At 36.4% G+C, this 20,489-nt stretch overlaps 1 protein-coding gene across 2 annotated transcripts in view; it reads right to left on the bottom strand.

Annotated features, from left to right (window-relative positions):
• ME1 (malic enzyme 1) overlaps positions 1–20,489 on the bottom strand; it is a 154,478-nt gene that overhangs the window by 84,337 nt on the left and 49,652 nt on the right. For both annotated transcript variants that reach the window (XM_058801415.1, XM_058801416.1), the window contains exons 4-5: positions 4,994–5,069; positions 3,646–3,807 (exon numbers count right to left, since the gene is read on the bottom strand). In XM_058801415.1, the coding sequence (XP_058657398.1) occupies positions 3,646–3,807; positions 4,994–5,069 (238 nt within the window). The remainder of the gene's footprint in view (positions 1–3,645; positions 3,808–4,993; positions 5,070–20,489) is intronic.

Genomic DNA, 20,489 nt, shown 5'->3' with positions numbered 1-20,489 from the left:
CTTACCTTTAATCTAATCTTTTTGATTTTTTAAAATTCATCCCAGATACACCTAAGAAAAAACTAACACTTCCTCCACACCCAACTCAGCATGGTACAAAGAAAGCTTTTATCGCATTTTATTTTTTTTTAAATGACTGACAAAGCATTATTTGGACATTCTGATTTAAGGAACTCGACAAACTTTTCAAACTTTTTCAACATATTCATTTGCTATTAATAAAATGGGAAATAGGAATTTTTGCCAAGATAGATAAAATTTACATTTAAGAAGTATCTACCATATTTATAGGGACATCTAATACTTCCATAAGTACCATCACTAAGGAAAAGCATCAGGAAAAACAGAAAACCTCATTCTTACTATTCATAATTATTTTCATTAAGTTACTTTTCTTTAGGGTCTTTTGCTTTTTTACTGCCTATAAAGATAGTTTCTGACCTTGGTTTCTATTACAAGGCTTTGCTGATTGGTTGATTTTATTAAACTGCCAGTATTCACATCCCTGTAAGCCAGACTGATTGTTAGCTACACAAGGCTTATCTCAACATTATTTTGTGAGAGTTTATTCACATATTTTAAGCAGAAAACAATCACCACTCCAATTTTGATGTTTAACTGTTTCCCTTTGATCCAGCTTGATTCTTTCCATCCTCTTTAAATCATCCCTCTCTTCCAGTGCTGAACATGTGTTTCAGGTAAATCTCCACAAAACTGCAGCTGTGTATATCTTGACAATTATTCATTTTTTTTCCACAGTCTATCTCTTTAAACATTGCAAGGTGATTTAACATATATCTCTGCAAAATTAGATGAACACTTGGGATCCAGAGGTCATACCACCTCAGGATTTCCAACACTTTCATATCAGCACTCAGACTAATGCCTCAGTATGTTTTCATTGCATTGAAACCCCACCTAAGAAGCACCATCCTCACACCTGAAATATACACGGCTCCTGGTAAGGCATAACTTCCAGTGAGATTGCCATGGTTTGCAGTAAATAACTAGCAGTACTCCAAATAATATTTTAAATACTTTGAATAAAAATGGTCCTCAGTAATTACTTGCCCTGTCAATACCTTACAAAACAGGCCTGTTATTTTTGGCAGCAGTCAACACTGCTTCTTTTGGACACTCAGTCCCACACTGACTACACGGAACTATTTACTGGCTTGGTCACACGGGACTTTCTGCTAGGTCAAGTTTTTAACCATAAATAAGCAGTTTCCATTTCTCTTGCTTATTATATAGGCAACTGTATAAAAATGCTCTACTTGCTTCTCTTTTCTCTCCTTGATTTTATGAGTAACAGGATAATATCCTAGTTAAAAATACCTCTGCTAAAACTAACAGTAACAAGGACTTTAATAATACCCATCTCAAATTGAGTGAGTTGCTCCTCAAAGTTTGTTGTTGGAGTTCTGTACACAACAAAACAATACAGGATGAGAGTTTGTGAAGTTGGGGTTTTTTGTCACCTGCTTTTGAATAAGAATTAATCTTTCTGGAAAATTTGCAGGTTGTGCACCTCCGCATTATAGTTGCCAAAAGTACATTTTTAAAACTTCCTTTGAAGCAGGGAGGCCCCCACAGAATAGGAGAAGGAATTAATCTAAATGGAAAACATCTGCACATTTAAAAAAACATGTTCAACATAATTATTATTTATATATGCACAAGTTGCAAGAGTGATTTCTGTTGTGTCTTACTATGGAAAATCCTGACTAGACTAAGAAAATACAGCCTAAAAATACATTTATTTGCTCAAGAGGTTTAGCTTTAAAGATAAGGCATTGCAATTCCTTGCCAGCTTGGCCTAATATAATCAGCTTAGCCAGCAAAATGTGGATGCTTTTTGGTCATTTCAGTTCTCTACAGTGACTCATCAACTGGTTACATGAACATAACTGTTAAGGAGGGAACAGGGATGTGCCACTGGTGTTGAGGGAAGAAACTAAGAGAGATGGTGTCATAGGATCCCTGACTTTGATAAAAAGCCTGAGAACTATATCCAAGCTCCCGTTAATGAATACTATCAGGCCCATGTCATGTAATCAGTTTAGGGGTACAGCAACAAAGTCACACCTGTTCCCAACCCAAGAGCCAAATTCAGAGGTCTCATTCCCTATGGTCCTAATAAGAAGCCATATCCCAAAATGAAAAAAAAAACCAACAAAAGGCATCTTCCTGATCAGAAGGTATTTCAGAGCATCAAACTTCAGGTCACACAAATTTTATGCACATCGTAATACTTTGTGTGCCACTCCTTCACAGACATTGAACTCAATGCTTAATCACAAGAACAGTGACATAAAAGTTGGGCTAGTAACACAAAGAAGCCCGTTTTGCTGTGCTGTGTGTATATATAGATGTTTGATATCTTTCAAGCAAATAATATGCTACAAAAAGTTAAAATTACAATGAAACACAAGCATAAAAGCAAAATGAAAAGCCTACTGAAGTAACAGAAGTAGCCATTAACTGCCGAGAAACATTCATTAATGGATTACAAAACTGGCCCAACTGCTCAAAACCAAAATAACTGCTCAAACCAAAACTAAAAATGCTTTATAGCTAATGAGACTTATATGTGAATTGATATGGCTTCTTGCAACAGTGCTCAGACGCATCTCGCAAGAAAGCCTGTCTGCTTTTAGAAGGGGGCTCTGGTGGGACAGAGAGAGAGGGGAGCAGACATTCCTTGTTCAGTAATGCTTTCATCATGCAGTGTCTAAATGACCCCACTGGGGCAGGGGTGAGGGTGTGTGTATAAAGCTGAAGATGCACACACCCAACCCAACAATTGAGAAGCTCCAGCTAAATTTACTGGTGCAGGAATGCTTTGTTTAGCTATAATACACATAAATCTCTGATACATTTATCATGCATAAAGTTTAACACATGTATCACTTATAATACAATATATTTACTTCTACAAAAGCGTAAATACATTGCAGGTGGTTTTCTTTTTAGTTTGACATCATTCAGAGTCTTCAAGTATTGCAGTACTCTTTCAGACAAAAAAAAGGGGAAGATCAAGGCCAAGTAATTAACCAGCAATCCCAAGAGTACTGTAAAGAAAAGAGTCAATTCTCAACAAGTTTAAATCTCTGAATTTCACACAAATAGGAAGCCAAGTTAAAGAGGGTAAGGTCCACCTACGTGAAGCACTAGAACCTCACTTGGGAAAAATTTACAGTGCTTTTTATAACTAAAGGGAACACACAACTGAATTACATAGACACCCCTTACCAGCACAGATCAGACTACAGCCTCAAGCATTTCACCAAAATGAAATAGTTATTCTGAATCTGAATTCAAAGTTCACATCAAAAAACACTGTAGAGAAATTCTGTGACAGAACTGGAGAATGAACACTGCCTTGAATTATATTTTTAACTCTATGACCCTCCTCTTCTTGAGACCAAATTTCCCACACCATATTTTAACATGTGCAGTGTATGAAGCACAACAGTGTCCTTAATTACATAAATATTACAAAACAGTCCACACTGCACATTAGGATGAGTATATCTACGCTGTATATTAGGATGAGGCATTTTCCTTACGACGTTTTAGTTTGCACAGAATCAAGCCAGTATTGTAACAAAACCCCTAAGTACACTTCAGAAAAGGAGTTACCTCATTATCTGTTCCCACATCCAACATCACTGGTAGACACTGATAAGGTTTTACTCCTCCACATGCTGTATAAAGTGCCAGTTTACCAACAGGAATGCCCATTCCATAACAGCCAAGATCTCCAAGCCCAAGAATACGTTCACCATCAGTCACCACAATAGCCTGGAGGAAGAAATGAAGGCATTGTAAAAATCACTTCCTTGCTTGTATGTATCAAGTATTCCATTATTCTCTTACCATAATTTTTTATTTTACATGTATAAACTGTAACAGCTGCAATTAAAGCAACAGTACAACAAAAGCAAAAAATTGTTCTATTATATTTTACTGTGGTTTTGTTACACTATTTTAGACCCTTGCTTCACTCTAAATGGGACTTTCACATAAAACTTTTAAGAATACACAAGGGATTTAGTATTTAGCATTACATTACAAGAGAACTGGCATTGCTCCCTCTCACATTTTTCTGTCAACAGTATGAAAACAGAATAGGAAGGGAAAGGAAATTATCCACAAAAAAAAGAAGAACCACAAACTCCTGGGTTTTGTCATGTCTGTTTTCAGCAGAACCAGAGCCAGTCACTCCTACTGGCCTTTGTCATGGCTGTCTACAAGCACCTGGTTCTTACCCTTCAAGGATCTGTGTCTTCCTCCCTTGAGTAAATAACACACTCCATCATACCTACACATATCAGGAAGCATGTGTTCTCCTTGACAGAAATATAATAATTTAGTAATCCCCAAAAACTGTCTATGCTAATAAGAAATTTCATAATAAAGGAGAGAAGTGCTCAGTATGGCAAACAGGTGACAACACAATAATTTTCTTGTCATACTCAGTAGCAAGCCATTTTAGTTGGAAATTAAAGGGTTTTTTTTAAGAGAGATCATGAAGTACTGTAAGTGGGGAACTATTACTTAAACTCTAGAGTGTGGTTGCCAAGAATCATGTGGGGTCTCTACCCTTGGAGATACTCACAACTCAAAGGCTGGACATAGCCCTGAGAAACCTGTCCTAGCTGACCTCGTTTGAGCAGGAGGATGGCCTAGATGAGCACCTTCCTACCTCAACCATGTTTTGATTTCCTGAAATGCAGAAAAAGCATTCAGGGTGCTTTTTTACATAATATTCAATGCAATTGACCAATTATCAGTAAAGGACACCTATAGCTAAAAAAGTGTTTAAATGCCTCAAATATTGGCTATAATAGCATTCTTTCTATTGAAAAAAATGAATTAAGAAATCACCAAAATCTAAACTGATAAAAAGCTCATAAAAAATATTTTAACCAATTCATCTTAGGTACAAAACAGCATCAGCTTTGTATGCACCTAAAACTTTACTTACCTTGATGACACTTTCTGGCCAGGATTTAAGCATTGTAGCAATGTGACCCCGGTCGTGGATAGAAATAAAAAGACCTCTGCAAATAAAAAAGTACTTTTCATATAAACAGGTAACTAAATAATTCTAAATCAATATAATAGAAATAAAGTAAGTATAACTGAATAAAATAATACATTAAACCTATGCAAATGTGTTTCTAATATACATACATTCAGTTCAATAGTAGAGCTTAATTTTGTATGAAAAAGTAAACCGATCATCTGCATTTAGAAGTCAGAGAATAAGTAACTCAGCAAAGCTTTACTGAGCAGACAGAACCTGTAAGAGTCCTTTCTGAAACCAAAGCACTCAGCCCTTGGTCTGTTCCAATGTGTTCATTTGTTGTCCCTGATCATAACTGAGTTCCTCCTATGACAGCAATCACTACTGCCCCAGCAGTCGTAATATTCACAAACAAGAACAGGCCAAAGCTTTAAGCTGTAAACAAAACCTGAAATATGTCAGATATTAGCATTACATAAAATAAATCAGGAGCATTGAATTATGTGTTTGGAAAACAGCCTCCCTATTTCTTTAGATTGTCATTTTGTGTCCACTCAGAGTTCATTCAATTCAATTTCTTATCTACTTTTTTCATGTGAGATGGTAGAAAAATGCCATCTCTCAAAACCCATGAATGCACTTAAATGCAATCTCTCAAAATCTACAAAGGAAGCATCAAGGAAGAAGCCCATGCCAAAGATGCCTTCTTGTAATTACACTTTGCATTACTAAGTATAAGGCATCATCTTCTAGAATTATTCTAAAGCATGTCCTGTTGCCCATTTTAAAAAATTTAAAGCTAAACTTAGAGAAAATTATTGAAAAAATAATTGAAATCTAAGTCTACCGGAATATGACCTTATATTCATACAAGTGGGTCTTATAGGTCTAAATAAACTAATAAATCAAGAAATGCTTATCAGCTATGACTGCACATATACCAAGTCAAGCAAAAAATCTCCTGTAGTGTTAAATGTGTACTAACCAAGGCAGAAAAATTAGTCCAAACATTATATTTAATCTCATATGTTTAAATACTTCAAACATATTACATTATATGTTTGTATATAAATTATCATGCAATTTTTATTTTTATATGCACGCATTTTTATATGCATGCATTTATATACATGAATTTTGTATTTCATATTTAAGTGTCTTTATTCCTTCTTTGATGCAGAAATATGCAACTGAGATTCTTTATTATTTGGGACAAAAATCAATGTGATCTATGTTGTGATTAACCAAAGTATTTCATTTTACGCATTTTTCCCTAGAAGAAGAAATTCTCTCATCCTGGCATTTCAAATTCTTTCTCCTTCTGTGTCCATTTCCCATGCTCAGACCTAACACACACAGGCTGGGTATTAAAGTATCTCCGTTGTTTCTTAATAATGTTTTTTTTTCTCAGTTGTTGCATCTGTCAGCAAATAATTTCTCCATCCCAGTGGAGGCAACAGGTCTTCAGGGACAGGAGGGTTAATTTAACACTTTTGAAAAGTTCTGGTATTTACTGCACACAAGCATATCTATTTGTGAGCCATCTACCTGAAAAAAGATATCCCTTAACAATGAAATCCACAAAACAGAAAAGAAAAATACATAATGCTTCCTTTCTGATGTATTGTACCATGCATCATTTTATAAAACAGGCTGTGAACTGTTAAATCATAAAGTGCATCTTATCAAAATTGCTAGCCTCAAGAGACAGCTGTGACAGAGTGTGAAAGCAAGCACAGAGTGCTGGAAGAAAGCAATCTTGTGGGATCACTCCTCTCCTTGTCTCCATTCTCCAATTTACCCCACCCCAATAGATTTGTGTTAAATGAAGCAAGATTTTGTATTGATTTTGTAAAGAGTCAGAGCCCAGCCCAGTGTGCCTAAATGCCCTCTTCCTTGCAAGCTAGAGAGAGAGGTCACCACAGAATAAATTCCCCAGCAAAGGAAAATAAAGGCAGGGTGGCTGCTCCAGAAGGAATTTTGTTAGAACGTTTGTAAGGACCTTTGAATAAGTATTGAGAGCGTATTTCAAAAATCTGTTCAAGCAGGATCGGATTCAAGCCACAAAGGAAAATAGAAGCTGAAGTGTAAATAGTGATGTCAAAAGCATTCCACTCTCCTCTTTCTCCCTTTCCCTCCATTATTTCTGTAGTTTAGTAAGACATTTCTGGATACACTGGCCTGACCAAGAAGATGCTCTTAAATTTAAGGGAACAGAATAAGAGAGAAGATTTTTTTTCTTCTTTTATCTGGATCTCTTTTAGTTATCCTTCATTTCTTTAACTAAAACACTTTTCTTCTGTAAGGTACTCTCTGCAGGTAGATACACAAGGTTGGTAAGAGGAACCCTGACTCACAAAGGTGTCAGCCACAAGAATACTCAGCTGGTATCACTGGGACTGAATTCACTGGCAATTCTACCTGCAGACAGCCATCAAAAGGTAGCATTACATGTGGTTTTCTTTTCTTTTCCATGAGGTCGTGCTATAGCTAGGGAAATTACCAACTGCACACATTTATTTGAAATGGGATAGGGCTGAAAAGCTGAAAAGATAGCCAGCAATTTGGCTACCTAGCAGACATTACAGTTATTTTGGGGCTATCACAGCACAGCTACAAGAAGAATGAAGCATGGGGAAAGCTAGATGATTTAAATGGGATTCAGTTCTACATGGATTTCAGTCTGGAAATATGACTGAATTATCCATTTTAGTATAATGTTAATGATAAAAATAAGCACTGTCATGCCAGTGATGCACACCCTGCTCTGCTGTATGAGGAAAAGATGGCCTGCAGGATGTGCACTTGCACTTGTCTGACAAAGCACTTCAGGATGGGGCTGCTAAAGCAGATGGACAAGTAATATATACAATCACATGGACAAGTAATACATACAATCACATGAAGAAAGAAGCAAGACACAGGGAAAATATTATGGGGAAGAATATGCTGTTTGTTTTTCAGCATGCACATATTCACATTTCTAAGAAGAAGAGCAACTCATGGGGAAGCAGGATTAAGTTCTCTTGTACACATTTTCAGAGCAGTCCGGGTTGGCAAGCTCACTGGAAAAGCAACTGTAGGTTTTACAGCACAGTGTGGTCCTTTGTATTTTAATTGGTGTCTCAGTTATATGTACTATCTTTCCTTGCAAGGCAAGAAGGCCAATCACCAAAACTGCGAGTTAAAACTCTTCCGAAGCTTGCAGCCTCAGATCAGTGTTCTAATTAATGTGCTCATTTTGAACATGGCACAGTGCAGATTTTCTAGCCTAAGCACATATGATAGAACTTGCCTAAGAACATTTGCAGAAGTGCTCATCTGGAACCAGTTTTCCCCAGTGAGCCCCCAGCTCAGGACTGGCTGATACCAGCCCAGCCAAAGCAAGCACTGCTAGTGACACCCACTGCAGCTAGCCAGAAAATGTATGAAACTACAGCAGAGGAATAATTAGACAAAGAAGTAACTATGCCTCCTTTCTTCTCATCACACCAGCAGTAAGATTGAAGAGTAAGGGGGGGAAGCCCACATGAGGACATCAAGATCCTATCAACAAAGGGTGGATCTATTTTGGGTCACTGAGCTCACTACACTGCAGCAAATTTTACCAGTTATGTAGAGGTCATTCTACAGGACATGATTTGGGTCTGTTTTATTAAAATTCTCATCTTTGAGAACAAAGTCAACAGAATTAAATGGAGCATTTGTTTATTATGTTTCAAGGAAGCAATGATCTACCAGCAATGTATTTGTCTATTTTCTATTAAAGAACAGTTTAGGAAAATGTGTCATTGTAACAGAATAATCCTTTCTTTCCTCTTCTTATAACAACAGGAGGCAATCTTAACATGTCTCAGAAAATGCCAAACATGTTTAATAAAAAGAAGTTCAGACTTTTCTCACAACCCTACATATTCAAGACTGTTATTTGAATTATGAACTGTACATAGAGTTACAGTAGAGGTGACTTCACTTCCTCAGGCAGCCTAAACCAAAAAGCCCAATAATAATAACAAAAAAAAAAAAAAAAGAAAAAGAAAAAAAGAAAAAAAAAGAAAGAAAAAAAGAAAAAAAATCCTAGGGGCAAGACAAAGACAAAGTTTATTTCTCAGCCTAGACTCTTCCAAGCTTCTGCACCTGGCATGAAACAGGTAAACTACTTCTACTTCCCTGGTCCCCACTGAAATTCCCTTGTATTTTTAAAATCATAAAAAGCAATACAATACAAACTTTGTACTAGGAATTAAGAGTACTTAGATCCTCCCCAAAGAACATTCTGCTCTTTTTTCACCACAATTCCAATTGTGACTGTTTAATGTGGTCTCATTTCTTCATATAAAATATCCTCAATGTTTTCATTACACCTTGCCATAGTAAGTTCCTTTGCATTGCAAGACCACTGAGGCTTATTAAATACAAGAGATGGGCTGATTTAAGAAATGCAGCTGTTGGCAGCTTTCTTTATTTTCTTTACCTTTCCTTTTGTACAGGGATGAATTTTATTACTTTGCAATATACAGGTATGTTTTTCAATATATAAAATAGTTGATGCTGAAATAGCAGCTGCTACTGACTATCAGCCTGAATTCATCTGTGTTAAAGAAACGTGGGCTTTACATATTCTAGATGTGGCAAAGTCAAATGATATTTAAACAGGAAAATTTGTAAGAAAGAAAATAAAGACTAAAACAAAAACAAAAAATAGGACAGCAACATTAAAAGAACAGTAGGTACTGCTAAAACCTCTGAAAGTGTGGAGCTATACATTAGTAAGATGTAGTTCATAAAAAAATAAATTGCTCATAAAAGCAACATATGAATGACAATGAGGGTAAGATACTAATCCTGAAAAGACATAAAAGTTTATAAATATTAAGTGTTACTTCATGCTTAGCACTTGGTTTTGTAAATGACTACTGATAAAATTTTATTTTGTAGAAGACATCAAATACTCCTAAAGACAGATGCTAACATCTGCCAACTCTACTTTGTTATACATAAAAGAATAATGAAAGCCTCCTATATTTTTATAGTGACTCAAACGCCCAATCTGGCATAAGAGTGTAGGGAAATTATTAAAATACAGAAAAACACAGTCTTCATAATCCCTGTAAATGGGAAATGCTTATGTCAAGGGGTCTGAACAGTCTATCTTCAGCTGCAGGAGCAAACCAGCATTTAGTTTTATTTTAAGAATTTAAGAATCTCTTCTGAAAAACACTGTTTCGTGACAGTCTTTATCCAGTGTTGGCAGCCTCTGTAGCCTTCTTTCCCATGCCCAAGTCCATCAAAGCTGCTCATCAATCCCTATTAGTGAGTGTCATGCTTCAATAGTCACTACAGTTAAAAATAACCTCTACAGAGAAGAGAGAAGTACATTTTGGACCACTTACAGAACCATACAGTATCCAACGTGAATTAGCCTTTAAAGCAGGAAAGTGATAAAGTTAACCAGAAAGACAGCAGCTGTAAGCCTGGCATTTGAAAATATGACCTCAGGGCAATGAAGTTTCAGAAAAGAAAGAATAAGGTTAGAAGAAATAGAAGGTACATAACTCTAGTGACACAAAGATTCAGATGCTGGGAAAATCTTTTCATACAAATGTTAAAACATTATTTAAAAATAAATTATAATGATAAAAAAATTAAAAATACAACTGGGGTAGATAGCTACTTAAGATTATAATTTTACTAATGCAAGCCCCAGTGAGTTGCAGTGCTCTCGATGCTGCCAGAAGTGAATACAGTATCCACACTGCACTCAAGCCTGTCCAAGATCTTCAACCAGAGTCCATAGCTCTGCCTTGTTTCTTTGACAAATGACAATGGACACTGTGTGATTCACAGAGACTGATCCAGGGGGCACTCAGTCAGAAGAGCTGGTTCAAACAACTCCATAGGTTCCAGGAACTTCCACATAAAATTCCTTCTGCCCACATCTTGGGTTTACTCAGAAAACCAAGCTCAGGTCTCAGCACATTCCCTCTTCCACCTCATGCAGGATTAGGGAAGCAGGGAACCAGGGGCTGCTATTCCACAATTTGCAACCTAGTGAGTTGTGTAACTTGCTGTAACACTCCTGATAAACCTGCAGCAAGGCCAGATCACAGACATTGCCCCATATGCCCTTCTGCATCTGCAACAGGCTCCAGAGCTTGCATACAGCGGATATCTTCTAAATTGTAACACAAGAGAGTGGGTGACAGTGAAAAAAAAATTAGAAGCTGCCCATAGCAGTTCAGACTGAAGACAAATGACAAAGGAACAGAGACAAAACCTGCATCAGTCCTGTCTTACTACTTTTCTCCAAAAGGTCTGGACTTTTTGAGCTCCTTGAGATTCTTGCTACCAAAACATGTAATCTCTACATTATGAGTTTGAGCATACACAGATTTTTGTAAAAAACATCATTTTTCTTGAAACATTTTGCTTTTACTCTGTAACATGCCCACCAAATAGGCTCCAGAAGTGGGCAAAGAAGTCAAGGCTTTGGTACCATAAAAAGCAACCCAATGAAGCAACCCAACCTTGACTGCTCTCATGCAATCCCCAAAAAATTATATTGTGAAAATAATCAGAGTAACACCATTACAAGCCTTGCACTGGAAAACTTTAAAACCAATTTTACATGGTACCAAGAATAACTACAACTTGACACTTGACTAATAATCAAAAAACCTTTAGTTAATTTTGGAAACCATAATGTTCACCTCAAATACTAAAAATACTTCATAGTAAAAACTTCATGGACTTAGTCATTGCAGACGTTTTGCATTACTCATATAAAATACTCTTTACTGTATATCTAGATATCTAACACTGTTTTTCATTTAGTGCCTCACCTCCTCTACTTACACAGTGTTTTGTGGTCTAAATGTCCAAACTAATGATGCATACTTTTCATACAGAAAAAGACTAAATTGAGTAATATTTTTATAGTCACTCCTTAAAACATGAATTTATTGATTTTACTATATTCCTAAAATATCACGAATCTAGACAATCAGCTTTTACATATTGCTACTTAACCACACAGCAGCAATTCAATGGGATGTGTTTGTTTGCAAAGGAAAAGGCAGACTGCAAAATACTATGGTTTAAGCACTGGAGCTCTTTTGCTCCAGAAGCTACTTAAATTCCTCTGACAGTTGCTCAATAAATAACTTAATTACTTACACTCTAATGGGCACAAATAGAAGTATTTGAAGACCGTGAATGAGAGAACAGTTTACCAGTGCCAGACCCATTCATATTTAAGACAAAAAATAACCTACTGTTCTGTTTCAATAGTTATCATGTTTGTATTATTTTATGCAAATGTTAACTGCGTAGAAAGCCATGAACATCATGTTGCAATGCTGGTGACACTTTTCTAAAAAAAACCCCAACTTTTAAATGCTACTTAAACTGTGAAATACTCAAACAAGTGAGATCACTGTTCTTATTTACTTCAACAACTTGTGCTGCCTTGGCTCATTGGAACATGGAAAATTTCCTGTATCTAGACAATAACATCTTTTAAGGCCTGTTAACTGACCTTTAAATCACCATAATTTGCTCTCAGTAACTATCAACCAGGATAAAAGTAAAGACTTACTAAAAAATGCTTATCCTTATGCCATATCCTACCCAACTTCAATGAAAAAGTCACTTCTGACATGAGACACCATCTTCCATTAATAGAGCTGACTCTAACTGCTGAAAATGAACACTGAAAAAGTACAAATCTCCCTTTACCATTTGCACATTTTTAAAAATGCAAACAAGCTGATGAGTAGAACTATTTCTGCACTTCCTGTTAAATTTACTGCATGAATGAATGCATGACACAGACCAAATTTTTAGTACTGTGTTCAATAACAACTTTTAACATGGGGAAAACAGCTGCAGGTCCAGCTCTATCTCAGATAGAGAAACAGAGAAGCAGCATGATTATTCTTAAGACTTATGTAATCTGATGTTAACAAAGTTCAAATACACCAGTAGTTTTCTGAAATTCACTCACAGAAGAAGTATTAATATTTTTCCAGAAAAACCCAGGACAAATATAGTACCTATACAAAGTGGTTTTAATCATAGGAATCAAATATATTTACGAAAAAAATAATTATTTTCTGACTCAATAAAAATTACTAGAAGCCTTTATCATAAAATTTGAGAAAATAATTATAACAGATGGAACCCCAAGGAAACATTTTAGGCATTAAAAATCTGTAATATATCTGGCTACTGTGCTAAAAATTAACCTCATCCATCAGAGACAAATAGCCTTATACTTTCCTTCCTTTTTATAAAAATTCAGTCATGACCCCAGGTAAAGATTTCCATTTCATGAAGTCAGAATCAACATTTTGGGGAAAAGACACAGCACGCAACGATCTCATCTAACACAACCTGATATTGCTGGTCTTCACTACACACATACAGGAAACAAAGCACAGGATACAGAAAGGACCTAGAGAGGAGTCACAGCCAGTGCTCTGGGTGATGGGATATTCAAATATTATCATCTAGCAGTCACAACAGAAGTGTTTCTGAAACGCCATTAGGGAGCTTCCAGCCTCCTCAAGGGAATCAAAGGCTCAAGTCCAGTGTCAGAAAGCACACAAGATTTTCTGAGGACGTTGCCTTTGGAAGCCTACATGGCATATTTTATACCATCTTCCAAAGACGACATTTGTTTCACTGTAAGACTGAATGAACAAACCATTCACCAAATGACTGGCATTACAACCACCCTCATGAAGAATTCCATTTCAATGCATGAACTGGAGCATTGCTACATTCTATGTTAAGTGGCAAAGTAAAAGTAGAAATAGGCACATTGCTTGCAGAATAAGGCAAAACAGAAATCTTTTTCAATACACTATTTTCTTGAGAATAACAAGTTCCCCATACTCAGATACTACTTATTAATGAAAAAAAACCCCAATATTTGAACAGAAAGCAAGCCATGTTCCATATTTTCATTGCCAGAGGCAAATATCTATGAGTCATGTTTAAGAAGCTCCTTTTGGATGACCAAGGGAAACTCTCAGACATACTGTTGCCTAAAACAGGCTGTATGAATAACCTGACCCTTAACATACAGCTCAGCAAGCCTGTACATTCATATGTGCTTTCAATAAATCTAAAGAACACTAAGAGAAAAATTAAAAGCAACCAAAAATACCCTCTGATACAATAAAGTTGTCATAATATTATGAACTTTTGAAATGGAAATGTGCTGCTGTGTCTCTGTAAGCTGCATCACAGCTTCATCTCAGGAACAGGAAGCTCTTCCTTTAGGCAGAAAATTCCACCAGAATGACAAAAAAAATAGGCAATTTCAGTATACTAGAGTACTAAAATGAAGATGTGAGAGCCCCTAAACTCCCTTCTTCTTTAAGACTAAACAAAAACTCATGTTAAAAGTAGTCACTTTGGAAATTAAGAAGCAAAAATGTGAACTTGCTTTTGACCATCTTTGTGCTAAAGGCATGGGTTCTAATTCAGTACAAACTGAAGCTTGTTCTTCTTTTTTTTTTATTTCTCAGAAAATGTTTCCCTTATTTCTGCCAGTTGCTTTTAAGCCTTCTATATCACTTTCTGCCTTCAGCTGGAAGTCCTTGCTATTCTTACAATAACAAATGGCTTTGTTTAGTTTATGCACATTTATCTATTTGATCTATGCTCCCAGCAGGCTATTACCCACCATTTTCTAAAAGACAGTGAATTTCATGCATGTGGCTTAATCACCTAATAATCATTAGCCAAAAAGCAGAACTGACATTCAGTGCCACCACTTAACTCAAAGAGCAGTGGTCAGGATGTCAGATGCCTCACAAACCTTTCTCCACCCAGCTGCAAATTACATGATGTTACTGCTACTCTACAATAGATTCAGTAATGTTATTCTGACCTAGTATTTTTAAGTATATTATAATAAACGCTGCTGACATTTTTAATTCAGCTGTGCTCATAAGAAAACTTTATGCAGCTGTAAAACTTTGCTAAAAAGGGATGGAAGCATCTTGCAACAAATAAAAGGGTCCACTTCTATTCCAAAACGTTTTTTTCTTGTCTTTTCCAGAAGCCTCCTATGCATATGGCTCTCCCAAATGTAGCATGTAAAAAGTTCCTGGACCAAAACATCTAGCTATAAATACAGAGAAACACAAGATGTATTACAACACACCATCATCCCATTTGTTATGCTCTTAAGGGCTGAAAATATTTATACTTTGTCTTCACTTTTGATTTTTCATTTTAAGACTTTGCTATCTCTTTAGAAAGCTTGTAGATAGAGACAGAAAACTGTGATGTTAGAATAGCCAAGCTACTGCAAAGTTGCAGTGATTTTACCAGGGTTTTTCCTTCCTCTTTTGGACTTTACCAAATACAGTGACAGGAATTACTGTAGGGTGTTTTTTTAAAAGCTACTAAATATCTTGTCTTGGAAATGCAACAATGAGACAGTGTTGGACTGCTGAGTAATGACAGCATTTTGAACAGAGAAGCTGCTGAATGGGGAAGCAGGGGATTTGGGTGGTGCCAAAGGACGTGCAACATGCACAGAAAACGAGAGCTGGAGAAACTCCAGTGTAAGCACACCCCTAAAGGAAAACATCCTCTGGGCATGGGCTGGGATATACACAGAATGAGCTAATAAAGGAGCGTAATGCTTCTAAATCATTGACATCTCATCTGAATACTACTGGTACCTTTGCAATATTAGATGATAACATCAGGAATTACTGGGGACATGGAAAACTCTTTGCATAGAAGGACAGAGTAGGATTCCTCTATCTCAAAGAAGATCTGAATATTAAAAAAAAACTCTGCACTAGATGTTTATCAGTCAAATATAACAGTTCTCTGCTACAAGCTCATGTTACCAATGCAAAAATCCCTGCTGCTGGTGATACCTAATTGTAAACACACACAGCAACACCATTTATTTTTCATCCCACTGGTATCTGGAAGGAAGCTCTTTTCCCTTCCTAGCATAGCCCTAGGAAGGGAGAAAGATACCCACACATTCTTCTTGGGAAGAGTACTTCCTAAGCAATGAATTGCAAGGTGTTTGTTTTCTGTCACAGTTGTCTGTTTATTCATGTGACACAAGCTGCTACTGCCTGGGTTGTCCTAAATGAGTACTAGAATGGTCAGAATCCCAGTCCATGGAGATGGATATAACATGCAAACTACTGTAAAGAGCAAGCTACAACTTCAGGGCTGTCCCAGAGACACTCAAGGCAGAAGGGAGGCAACTGTACCTATCATTCTGTACAAAAGGAAGGATGGAGAAACATCATATGCAGACACTGCATGGGATTTGATAGGCTGTCCTTGAAACGGTATTGAACTAAGGAAAGCTAAAGTTCTCTTATCGAAAGGAAATGACTCTTAAGATTTGTTTTGGAAGTCAAATGATATTGACAATTAGGAAACTAAAAATCTGTCAGTTTTACAGAGGCTGTTTCATGAGGGGAAAATTTTAGTAGATAAATATGGCTTGTATAGAGTTAGAGCTAATAAATAGACCTCTCCTGTACTTGTATGACCTGATACTGTAGTGTTGCCAGTGGAATCCTTGGCCAAGTAAAGGTGTGAAATTGAAATAAAATCTCTGCTCTTAAAGTACATTTCATTAAGGAGTATACTGCTTTGGGAAATTGGGCAGCTTGTAACCAGAAGGCAGGCATAGAGTCAAAATCTCCCTAAAACTCCAGGAAAATAGGAAGACATTGAAGAGTAACATGGTTATACATTGATACAAGTAGTAGTTGCTGATATGAAACTGTAACATGCCAAAATAGTACCTTATTTTAAAATGCAGATACATAGTTTATTTGTTGCAAAGGATATAGCCTACTTTTTATGCGGTATTGGCACTAGAAAGAAAAGATTAGTCAGAGTAAAGACATTTCACTTGGGATCATGTACTTTTTGTCCAGTCCTTTGCACGTAGATCCACAAGATGACTGTTTTAGTAAAGGAAACAAGAAGGTTCTAATAAATACTGCATTGCTTACTGTCACACAAACTGTCTTTCCCATTTAGTGAAAAGCATCTGTATGAAACTTCTTTGTTTCAGAGGACTGTCTTAGTAGGATATAATGAAATGAGAAAGATAATTACATGCCAAAATCCACAGAAATAAGTTTCCATTAGCTCAAAGTGCAGATGCCTTTGAAAAGATAAATTTGAGTCCCCCAAATTTGGGGAGAAGGGAGAACACTCAGTTCTAACCTCACACAACAAATAGTAGAAATTATTAAAAAATAACAGTACAAGCCAAATGAGGACAGGGATCTCCTGGAAACATCCAGGACTCTGTGAAGGAAGTGAACAAGGGAACAGAAAGGCATGGCCAGTATTTTAATTTTGGCCCTCTTGCTCAGAAACCACCAAGGATGTCTGTAGAAGAGCACTGAGTCTTGCTAGCCGTCTTCCTTAGAAGACTGTGTTAAGAATGACCAAACAATGACTGCTGCCAAACATTTTGAGAGTTATGTTTTGAGAAGGGATGGCCTCATTTCCTCCTGCTCACAGCCAAGATGTACTCCATCCAGAAAAAACAGAGCAATGCACCTACAAACTTAGGTCTGAAAGCCAGAAATTCCATGCTTGTGATGTGCTTTAGGATAAAGCTTTTATGACTGTGATCAAAAGTGCCTGAAATATTACCTGCAGAAGAAATCATGTACGAAGTTTATGAGAACAGGAAGAGGCTAATAATAGATAAAGCTCCAACTCAGACAAGACTAAATGGAAGAACAACTCCAAGTGCTACTTCTGTAAATACCACCCCCTCCAAGTACTGTAGGTTATACCTACATGCAAGCACCAAGTACCTACAAAAACCACGGAGGATGTTATATTTCATACTGCTAGGTCAGCACTACCTACTCTCACTTTGGCACAGGCTAATCATTCATGATTTTATCCTGAGGTGAAAGTTCAATAAAAAGATAAAAATTCACACTGTATTTAAATGGTGAAACATATTGCCAAAATATTATTAAAAACCATGAATTTAACAGTTCTAGAGAGACCTGATGACTACATGCATATAAACAGAAGAATATCATTGTTTTCAAAAATCAAGAACAGAACTTTTTTTCCTCCAATAACTTCTTACATGAGAAACTGGCTTAATATTTACAAAGCACTCTATGACCAAAATGAGACCCACTGACATCTGTGCAAGATCATCACACCTTTCTCTGCAGCACCATTACTGTCTGCTGGCAGAACAAGTTAAATATGTGTTGGGAACAATCCAGTCTACAAGACAGTCCAGGAGAAAAGAGGAGTTCAACACTCTGCTAATTCTCCTTTTCCAGCTTTTCAGAGCAGAGCAAATATTTTGCTGGGAAGATTCTATTAGTCTTACCTTCAAGCCACAGAAGCAACAGAATGCTAAGCAAAGTTTTAGCTTGATGAAAGTAAAAGCAGATCAGAATCATGCCAGAAAGTAAAATTACTGGATGCAATGAACTCAATGGCAAGGCTATACACAGAGAGAAAAAAAAAAAGGAAAGAAAAAAAAGTTGCTTGGAATATGTCAAAAGTTGTCATGTTCACAAAAGACAAAAGTGAAAAACAACCAAAATGTATTCCAAAATTCCTTGGTGAGAGATTGCAACTGGCATCATCATGAGGCTCTAGAAGCCATTAAGCACAAGGTTGTCTAAAATTAGAAGAAATGCTACAGGTATACTAATTCTCTGTTGAAATGCTACAAAGTAATTTGCCATTCAAACCAGATCTTTCTGTAGAACAGAATTCCAACAGTTTATTTTCAAAGAAACATTTTGCTGTTCTTTATGCCTTAATTGCAAAATATTTTGATTTTGAATGCTGTCCTAACAGTCAAGACCTTACAAGAGATCAGTTAAAAAGTCTGCACATTTCCTTTTTTCCACTTACAGATTAAAATTCTACATAGTTTTCAGAGAAGAAAATACTAGGAAAAAATAACTGTGAAACTAGTGCTTTGTTACATCTTTTAATATAATTTTATGTTACAAAATAATCACATCTAACTAAATGAAGATACTAATAAAATCCCTAAATACATATGTGGATACAAATATATGCTTATCTGGGGGAGGAAAAAACATCTAGATGTGCTGAAAGAAAACCTAAGGTAGCTGTTATACTGGTGAAGAAGTAACCAGAAATGTCTGAAATAAATCCAGACATTCTAGTAGTCTCAATCAAGACACCACCACAGATCTGAAGGAGAGACAGAGTCCCAAAAAACTTCCAGGAACTGAACTTTCTTGGCTCATATGACCATGGAGTACTTGACAAGTTTCTGGCCTCCACTAAGCCAAATCTGATTTTTGAAGAGACTTGGATGCCACAGACATCCACTGAAATTAAGAAAAATAATTCCAATAAAAGCCTCCTTAAAAACCACAAGATTATTAAATGTATCAAGGGATCAACCTTGTGTTGGCAAGCAGACTGCAACTTCTGATGCCAAGGTCTAACATTTTGTATGTTCTGTCACAGAAAATAAATATTTCCCCATTCTCTATTTCTTTTCTTTATTAAAAAGTGATGCTATCTTGCAGCTGGCAATCTCAGCATGTAAATATTTGTCAACAAAAGAGAACTCACATTTGTAACATTTGCATTCAATATCATGCATCTGAATAATTGTAAATGTAAATATATAAAATAAATGTAAATAAATACATTCTTTTTGAGAAACATAAGGAAAGAGTTAAGTCTCAAATTTGTATGTGCTGAGTGACTACACACTTCAGTGAGGAGCAAATCTGGCAAACAATTTCAAAGCTGACATACTTTGCCTTTTAAGAGACTGCACTAGACCCAGTAGAGCTGCTTTAAAAAGGGTTCCTAGTCAGTCTGATAGTCTGTGCCTGCATTGGGAAATTATTTCAGAGAACTCTGCCGTGCCTGTGTAACTCCATCAGCTACTCAGGCTTGCTCTGGTCATATTCTGATTGGAATGGCGTTTCCTTCTAGGAATGGCAATATATAAACAGTCACCTAACATTTTAACAACGTCCAAAGTCTTCAGCATAGCAGTACTTGGCAATTATACCTCCCTTCTCTGAATTCTGAGTTTACACAAGAATCTAAAACTCCTGGGTGTTCTCTATACAATGTAAAAAGTTGATTTTGGAGTCTTAGAGGAAATTTCCATTGAGCTTTCCCATATTTATTCTTGTTGGATGAAAGAACTGTTGTATTTCAGAAATCTCTTTACAGAAATAGATTCTTTCTTGGTAAGTAATCAAAAGCTGTCATATCTACGTACATGCCTTGTGTAACTGAAGAATTTTTTCTTTAGGAATTTAAATGATGGAGAGAAGCTCTGAACCAAGAAGTGATCTAATAGAGATTCTGAGATAATGCTTTTAATGACTGCATGAACATTACACTAGAAGCAGAACCTCACTATATTCCTAGCATAAGTAACCTTCTATCT

The sequence above is a fragment of the Ammospiza caudacuta genome, chromosome 3, assembly GCF_027887145.1.
Source record: "Ammospiza caudacuta isolate bAmmCau1 chromosome 3, bAmmCau1.pri, whole genome shotgun sequence".
NCBI classification, from domain to species: Eukaryota; Metazoa; Chordata; class Aves; order Passeriformes; family Passerellidae; genus Ammospiza; species Ammospiza caudacuta.
The sequence above is the reverse complement of the archived record's forward strand: the minus strand, read 5'-3'. Positions and strand labels throughout refer to the sequence as shown.